At 36.1% G+C, this 9,763-nt stretch overlaps 1 protein-coding gene across 1 annotated transcript; it reads left to right on the forward strand.

The window, feature by feature from the left end:
* Positions 1-2,612: 2,612 nt before the first annotated feature.
* On the forward strand, positions 2,613-9,058 carry LOC129771228 (uncharacterized). Its single transcript, XM_055774657.1, has 2 exons — positions 2,613-2,819; positions 7,737-9,058. The coding sequence occupies exon 2, from the start codon at positions 7,738-7,740 to the stop codon at positions 8,785-8,787; it is 1,050 nt and encodes a 349-aa protein (XP_055630632.1). The 5' UTR covers positions 2,613-2,819; position 7,737; the 3' UTR covers positions 8,788-9,058.
* The last annotated feature ends 705 nt before the right edge of the window (positions 9,059-9,763 follow it).

The following is a 9,763-nucleotide window of genomic DNA, read 5'->3' on the forward strand; positions in this document are numbered from 1 at the left end:
ACTAATCTCTGGTAGGGATGCGGGTTTGTTGACAATATGTACAAAAAATTTGTACATTCTACTAATTTTGCATTACCAAATGTATTTAGTAGTTTTCGACCGAGGATTTTTCTAAGGGTAGAGCAAAAGGAGGTTGACAATGATTGTGTTGCGTACGCCCTTACGCGACGCCGCACCTACTGCGGTGACACATTAATGGGAAACCTATGATTAAAGAACTATCACTAACGGAGTGAAGTTACAGTAGGCAGGGAAATATCAAGGCTGAGGAAGAGAAAAATCTATTTGAAATCAGTCTAGAAACATCCCAGCAAACATTAAATCGTATAATCTTGCACGTGCCAAGTCTTACAAGAAATCCGAATAAATCATAATCGCATATAATATCAATCAAAGTATGTATCGTGTATATTTTAAATCGCATAAAATGTAAAAACTCGATTTTATATACCATTATCAAATTAAGTCGCAATTTGGTATAATAAACATCAATTTTCTAATGTACATTATCGTAAAATATATTTAATCCGCATCATATGCGTAAATTACGCTGATGCAAATTATGAAACAGTGAATCATATTAGATCCTAATAAAGAACATATTACATCATATTGAAATGTCAATGAAATGCTGATGCACTCGAAAGTTTTATCCGCTGTTGAATTAAATTTCAGATAGCCGCGCGAGATAGCTGGATGATAATCCAGACGACCGGAGTTCGAACCCACATCGGAGCAGTTTTCACCAAACATCAATCTGTGCCATTTCAAACATTCATATTCCACTCCCAACACAAGTCAATCAAACAATTATTATTTCTACAAACATAAATACTCATATATAAAAATGGCGATTCGTGAGGCTATAATAAACATTTCACGAAAATATTTTGCGCCATTTGTTTTTTTCTATGTCTGTAATAAATCGTATATGAGTATGGCAAAAGTCGTATTTGGTGCTTTGACAATTCATGATTATATTCATATTAGATCGCAATTCAGTTTCAACATAATCGCTATTATAGCCAGTCAAAGTTGCATATTCATCCAAACAAATTCGGTAAGCATTTGCCATGTATGTATATGGCCTCCACTTTTGCATGCATATGCCAGTTAGGCGCATTATATGCCAACCAAATTTTAGGACATATGATGTAATATATACGCTCGTTATGCGATTTAATGTTTGCTGGGATCGATCGAAAGAGTTGGTTCGAAACTAGTTAATTTTCATAGTTTTAATTTGATTATCAAAAATCAGAATTAGAACAAAAAAGACTTTGTGAATTGATCGATCAGATACGAATTATTTTATTTGAAGCTAAACAAGATTATTGGATAACGCTTGTTCTAGGAAGTTGAGTTCGATTAACCAGGTTCCGAATATCCAGCCTCAGGATCGCGAATCTGAAATGAAAAAAAAAAAAATAATGGAATTCGATATAAAAGAAAGGTAAAATAATTGAAAATAATCTAAAAGAAATATTCAATTGATCATGAATTAAATTCAAACAGGCTCGGTAGAATTTAGAGCATAATTACAAATTTACGATTCGAATAGAACATTCGAGAAACCACGAAATGTAAGCAAATCTACTATGCATTTTATTAATATACTATGCAACAGGTTCGTGTTTACGTTTCAAATTAGCTGTCTTTTGTGTTGTTAATTTGCCATATATTACAGGAAGTAACCAGTTGCGTTGGATTTTAGAGGGGAATGAATTGAAAAGTTTAAAGCCTCTTAAATTAAATATCATCATCATTGCGTTGGATGCTTTAATCAAGGGAAATCCTAAGCCTTGAAGTTTGTGTTTTTTGTACACCGTAGCAATACGGCTGATATTTGAGATATAAATTACATTAAGAGAGTGCACTATTTTTCACGAATATATATGGTCGGGGTTCTGCCAAAACGAATCAAGCGTAATTTTTTTCAAAATTGAGTTACTTACACCATTGAATGCAGAAAATAATAATCCTAAAATGACTATGTCATTCGGACAATTGACAACAGCTTTAAGCGAAAAATTCTATGTAGCAGACTTTAAAAAAACGAAATTGCATTCAACCAAAGCGAACCATAAACCCTCAATATGGCATCGGATGATAGTGATCGTTTTCTCCAAGAAGGCAGATACGAATCTTTAACAGATTTTTCTGTTTCGAACTCTTGGAATCAGATGTCGTCTGGTTCTGGTAAGTAAGACAGCCTAAGGGCTGCCATGAAGTGTAAACGCACTGATCTGCATTTACAACATTGTGTTCAACTACAACGAATATATATATATATATATAAGTTATCAACACAGTCAACCAATCTTCAGTATCGACCAACGCCAACATTACTTATCAGCAGGAGACAGAGCAAACATCACGCATCAATGTTCTAGCGCTTAAGTAAACACTTAAGCATAAATAACGCCATGTGGTAAATGCGACCGACGAACAATTATGCAGCCACAGATAAGGACTCGAGTCGACACCATAAAACGGTTAAACATTCTTTCTGAGAAGAAGGAAGAAGGGAAACATAGAGATAGGCAGATAGGGTAGATTATAAGCTAGCTTTGTACATGAAATAGAAAATAAAGAGCAGTCTTGTCGTAACCTTAACAGGAGCAACATAGCTCACTAGTTTTAGTTTTCATTATCCGAAATTCTTTCACCATTTAACTGGCGCAGTCGGTAGGATAGTGTTTTAAGTGTTCGCGAAACGTTAGTTTAATTTCAGCAATTGCGCCTGCGCGAACGAATATCGTGTAGTGGTGATTAATCTGACGAAACCGGACGCAACACTAGTTCCAGCTCTAAAAATCGTAAGTAACAAAATTTTTCTTTTTTCTAACTCATAAATCGGATCGGCGCTTTACTGAAACAAATTAAAGCCCGTCCCCGAAAACAAAAATTAAAGCAAGTACTAATTCAGAGTGGCGAGGCCCTACCCGAGGTAACCGGACCACTGTATATCACAAGAAACACACAAAGCTAACATAAAACAAAAATAAATTAAATTATCGAATTACAATTAAAATTCTAACCCTGAAAAAAGGTGATAGTGATTAGATAGTGATTTAATAGTGAAAAATGAACCCTGAATTGGCAGGTTTCACAATTCCTGTAAATACTCAGGATAGTGACTGCATTGCTCAAACGAACGAAATGTTCTGCAATGCAGAAAAAGTGCTGAAGGCGATGCAAACGCCTCAAGCCATAAATAATTTGCCATCCTTCGACGGGAATCCCGTCAAATTACATTCATTTATAAGGTCAGTAGAAAATCTACTACCTTTCTTAAATATTATGAAAGACACACCTTTCGAAGAGATCTGGCTGCAATCTATTCGTGCAAAGATCACAGGAGACGCAGACCAAGCTCTAGAAATATATGGCACTCCGCTTAAATGGAGTGAAATTAAGGCAAACTTGATTGCCTATTACAGTGACAAGCGCGATGCTGTCACACTCACAAGGGAGCTATTCCAACTCCAACAAACGGGCACCCTAGAAGAATTCTATGGGTCAGTCCAACAAATTTTATCGCTCTTAATTAACAACACGAGCATCTCAACAGCAGACACGAGCTTGCGAGAAGACCGTATAAAAACACATCAGGAAAATGCGTTGCAAGTTTTTCTAGCAGGGCTTAAAGAACCAATAGGGGGCAATGTTAGAGCCCGACAACTGTCAAAATTGAAAGAAGCATTTGACGCCTGCGTGGAAGAAAGAAATTTCCAAAACAGACATGGATTAAACAAAACTGAACATTATCGACCCGCTAAAATATTTCCACTGGCACCGCAACTTCCCCCGAAAACAAGATACACAAATAATCAAATTAGGAATCCACAATTTTTCACTACACGTTCCCACCAATCACGATCAATTCCACGTTTCCCACAACAACAATACCACCAACAACATTTTCAACAAATTTCCCCAAAATATTTCCACCACAATAGCAATAACATCCCTCCGCAAAATGTTTTTGCCCCTAGACCGATACAAGTGTCAAAACCCATTCCCATGGAAGTTGATCCTTCCATAAGATCAAGGCACGTTAATTACATGAATAGGCCAAAACAACCGTTCAATTATTCACACAGATCAATAAATTGCCATGAGGGAACAGAACTGTACGACCCTCATTATGCAAATGATTCATTTAATTTTCACCAATACTATCAATTACACCTAACACATCTAGAGAACCACTAGCACTATTGAAAAATGACAATGAAGAAAATGACGAACTAAATTTTCACCTAGTAGAGGAATCGAAAACAAAGGATTAAACAATTTTCTTCCATATATAAAACTCTCTACGAATAAAGGATCCTTGAAGTTTCTGATAGATACAGGGGCTAATAAAAACTACATTAGCCCAAAACACGTCAACTTAGACAAATGTCACTTCACACAAACAGTGAATATTAAGAACATTTATGGCTCACATTCCGTGGATAGATTTGTCAACTTTAACCCGTTTCCAAGCATAAAAAATGCAAGCAACCAAATATTCTACATTTTCGATTTCCATAATTATTTTGATGGTCTAATAGGATATGAAACATTACGCTCATTGAAAGCTGACATTTTAACGGCGGAGAATGAACTCAAATTTCCTTCAAATATAATAAAAATGTACCGAAAATATCCTGAGTCTGTAACAATACACATGAATTCGAATGAAACAAAAATTGTACATCTCCCAACCAATGAATCCAGCGGCGAATTCTATCTAGAGCATGATGTTTTAATCTCACCAGACATAATGATACCTTCTGGAATATACAAATGCTCAGAAAATCGCGTCTTCGTAACAGTAACTAACCTATCAGATAAACCAGTAAAAATTAACACAGCGCAACCTCTAATAGTAGAAGTGAATAACTTTTCACTAACCACGCCCGAAGAAACGTTGGATGTTCCAAAATCAAACATTTTCAACCAAATCAGACTAGACCATTTAAACCAAGAAGAGAAAATTAAAATAATTAAATTAGTCGCGGATTACACAAACATATTTTATACGGAAGGACAGAAGTTAACCTTCACTAGTGCTATCAAACATAGGATCACAACAACAGACGATGTTCCTATTCACACAAAATCATACCGTTACCCTTTTTGCCATAAAGAAGAAGTTCAACGGCAGGTTTCGAAAATGCTCGAACAAGGAATAATTCGACCTTCGATCAGCCCATGGACTTCTCCCGTTTGGATAGTCCCAAAAAAATTGGATGCATCCGGACAGAAGAAATGGCGGATTGTAATAGATTATCGAAAATTGAATGATAAAACGATTGATGATCGTTACCCCATCCCTAACATCACTGATATTCTAGATAAATTAGGTCGCTGTATGTACTTTACTACTTTGGACCTCGCATCTGGATTCCATCAGATCGAACTAGACAAAAATGATATCGAAAAAACCGCGTTTAGTGTCGAAAACGGGCATTACGAGTTCTTAAGGATGCCTTTCGGTTTAAAAAACGCCCCATCTACGTTCCAGCGTGTAATGGATAATATTTTAAGGGAGCATATTGGTTCCAGATGTTTAGTATATATGGATGACATAATCGTGTTCTCTACAAGCCTACAAGAGCATCTGGATAATCTGAGGAAAATTTTTGAAACACTACAAAAATACAATATGAAAATCCAACTTGATAAAAGTGAATTTCTTCATAAAGAAGTTGCATTCCTTGGCCACATCGTAACACGTGATGGAGTTAAGCCTAATCCAGAAAAACTCGGAGTTATCAGAGAGTGGCCACTACCAAAGAACGAAAAAGAGTTGCGTGGTTTTCTCGGAATATTAGGATATTATCGCAAGTTTATTCGGGACTTCGCAAAAATATCAAAACCGCTTACTCAATCGTTGAGAAAAGGAGAAAAAATTGATCACAATAAAGATTTCGTAGATGCTTTTGAGCGATGTAAAAACATCCTCACATCAAGCGATATCCTGCAATACCCTGACTTTGAAAAACCTTTTGTTTTGACAACAGATGCCTCTAACTATGCCGTAGGCGCTGTTTTGTCTCAAGGACAAATTGGTAGCGACAAACCAATCGCGTTTGCCTCCAGAACACTTAATAAAACGGAAGAAAACTACTCCGCCATTGAGAAAGAATTGTTGGCTATTGTGTGGGCTTGTAAATATTTCAGACCATACCTCTACGGACGAAAATTCACACTCTATACAGACCATAAACCTCTGACATATAGTCTGAACTTAAAAGACTCCAACAGCAGGCTTATACATTGGCGCCTCTATTTAGAAGAATTTGACTTTGAGATAAAATATAGACCTGGAAAACAGAATATAGTAGCGGATAGTCTCTCCAGGATGCGTCAGGAAATAAACCATAATGACGCTGAAGTTAGTACCTGTGAAACTTCAGTGAAGTTAGTAAGCGATGAAACCTCTTCTTCAGACGATGCTACAATGCACTCCGCCGACACCGACGATTCAGCATTTATCCCATGCACCGAATCGCCGTTAAATAGTTTTAGTAACCAAATAATTCTGAAATTGGGAACGGAAGAAGAGGAAACACTCGAAGAAATATTTCCGCGTGTGTACAGACGAACCATAATGAAATCAAATTTCAACGTCCCTTATCTCACCAAACTCTTCAAAGAGTTCATAGATCCTAAACGATCAAACTTTAGTAGAGGGAAACCATTTAAAATATTTATTACTCAAAAATGTTTAACTGATTTGAAGACCGCTGAAGAACAAAACCTAATAATAGAACAAACACACGAAAGTGGACATCGAGGTATATGGGAAAACAACAGGCAGATTTCCAATCGATATTACTTTCCGAAAATGAAACGTAAGATACAACAGTTCATTAGGCTTTGTCGCACATGCAACAAAAACAAATACGAGAGACATCCGTATAAAATTAAACTGGGATCTACGCCAAATCCTGCAAAGCCTCTAGAAATAGTACACTTAGATTTATTTATCCATAAACCTAATATATTTCTATCCTTTTTAGATAAATTTTCGCGATACGCATCGATAATCCCAATTAAATCCAGAAACATCCACGACGTGAGAAAGGGGTTAACAAAATACTTTTCACTGTATGGTACTCCAAAATTGATAATCTCAGACAATGAACCTGCACTCAGGTCCATCGAAATCAGAGCCCTCTTGGAAAATTTAAATATCGAGATTCATTTCACTCCACCCAACCATAGCATAAGTAACGGTACGGTAGAAAGATTTCACTCAACTCTAGGGGAAATTTTTCGTTGTACGAAACCAAGTTACATCGACCTAAGTGATAAAGAAATATATCGAATCGCATGCACTACCTATAACAATACAGTACACTCAACAACTAAATTCAAACCTCGCGAAATATTCTATGGACTCAGAGAAGGAGAAGAAAGGCATCTCGATATGAACAAAATTCTAGAGAACAGAAACAAGCTCTATGAAGACGTTATGCTTCAGTCAAATAAAACAAAAGAATACAATTTGGAATACCATAATAAGAAAAGAGAAGACCCACCAACGTTACAGGAAGAAAGCATCGTATACAACAAAATACAAGGCATCCGAAACAAAGCAAAAGAAAAATATCTTCCAGTCAGAGTTATCCGGGATAAAAACAAAACCTTCCTAGATCACTCCGGCCGAGAAATTCACAAAGAAAACATCCGACGAAACTAATAATCAAATGAAATTATTTTCCTAATCATTTCAGTATGGCGTGGATACCATTCCTGTATTCGGCCTTTGCCATCGCATTCCTGTCAATGTATCTACCAAAATCGATTGCATTTCCGCAACAAACATCCATACAACTCTACGACCTCAGCAACAATCCCGGCCTCGTGACATTGAGCCTGAACGAAGGAAGAATAAAGACAGGATCACACAAAATATTCCATGTAATCGAATTAAAAAGTTTCGAGCCAACCTTTCACAAACTAGAGAAAATTATTGAAGGCCTTACCATATTTAATCTAAAAGAAACTACAGACCTTGTTAATCTAAAATATAACTCAATCAAGAACACATATAACAACCTTATCCCAAAACAAAGAAACAAAAGAGGTTTAATCAACATCCTAGGAAGCACCATAAAATTAATAACAGGCAATCTAGACAACAATGATCTAATCGAAATCAACAATCAGTTGGAAACATTATTCAAAAACGAAGAAACAATTGTTACACAAAACAACGAACAAATAAAAATCAATAAACAAATTGAAACCAAAATGAATAGAATAATCAAAAAGGTTAACGAGCAACAAGATATTTTAGTGAAAAACCTAATAAAATCAAGAGACGCTTATGTAAACAATAAAGGCTATGCAGAACAGGCTACAATCATTAAAGAAGTCATGAACCTGAACATGGCACTAGATTTATTACGAGAACAAATACAAAATATTTTTGAAAGCATTCAACTAGCAAAAGCAAAGGTTATCCATTTGAACGTACTGACACCAGAGGAACTAAATGAAGCGACCACAATTTTAAGAAACAGCAACATTACAATCAACACATTCGACCAAACCTACGAGTACCTTGATCTAGCAGTAATACACAAAGATACGAAAATAATATTTGTGATTTCAGTCCCAAATCTCAAACCATCCACATTTAAGCCGGGTTCAGACGGTGCGAGCAAGCATACGAGTCGGTCTAGTCAGTTACTGCAGTGCAGCTACTCACACCGTGTGAACACATCATGCCAGTTATTGTCATGTGTGATCCGGCGTGCGAGCTACTTCAAAGTTTTTTGAATTTACTCGCACTCGCATGCTTCAAAACGTCAAAAACAGAATTTAGCGTTCGAATCAGGGATGCCAAATGTAAAGAAATGTCTCTATTTTTAAGATATTTGAAAATATGCGAAGATATTTATAGACTTGAAAATTATTGGAAAAACAAATAAAACCCTCATAGTTTCTTAACGAAATCATTGTTATTCTGTTTTGCACGCTGGCGGGGCACGCTTTCTTTTTGAGATAGTTTTCTGGAGAATGTCTAATATAGAATCATTATCAGGCACAATTTTCATTCAAAATTCACTCACAACTTGCGAAAAAAAGTAAGGTTCTAAGAAACAGAATACATATTCGATTTAAAAAAGTACATTTTCATTCATTATTTTAATTTTTGACGCGTGTGAATAAAATTTTAAAAAGTCTTCTAGACTATCATTTAAAGCATCACATACTTCCGGAATTATCTTAGCTATGGATGCTTTCGAGATTCTAAAAAATATCGACAACAATCTGAACAATATTCCAGAAGAAAGGCATATCAATGTCATTTATATTATCACTCTTGCAGGTACAGCATCCTTCATGAGTGTATCTTGGCGTTGTATTTGTGGAGCAATTAAATTCAACAGTTTTTCCACTTGTTCAGGTGTTATTCTCAACACTGCTCTGTAATCTCTATAAAATTGTGTAATGATACATTCAACTGAAAACCTAAGATGAAAACTACCAATAAAGAAGTCGATTTCGGACCAATCATTTGACAAATTCGGACCTGATTGCTGTTTCTGACTATTTGATGGACATTTGAAAAATCGCCTGGCATCCCAGGTAAACCCGTGCCGTAGTATCTAGTTTCTCGCCAGCAGCTCACACTATGTGAACGGACAAGGCGAGTCAACCAATTGTCAAGCGAGTCCACCGGGTCAGTAGCTGCTCATTGTCAAGTCAGCTACTAGCAACGTATAAATGGGCCTTTACACATATCATCATG

This window comes from Toxorhynchites rutilus, chromosome 1, assembly GCF_029784135.1.
Source record: "Toxorhynchites rutilus septentrionalis strain SRP chromosome 1, ASM2978413v1, whole genome shotgun sequence".
Taxonomy (NCBI): domain Eukaryota; kingdom Metazoa; phylum Arthropoda; class Insecta; order Diptera; family Culicidae; genus Toxorhynchites; species Toxorhynchites rutilus.

Bases quoted from the DNA above. Each gene is read 5' to 3' on its own strand.
- LOC129771228 (XM_055774657.1), top strand. From the start codon at position 7,738: ATGGCGTGGATACCATTCCTGTATTCGGCCTTTGCCATCGCATTCCTG.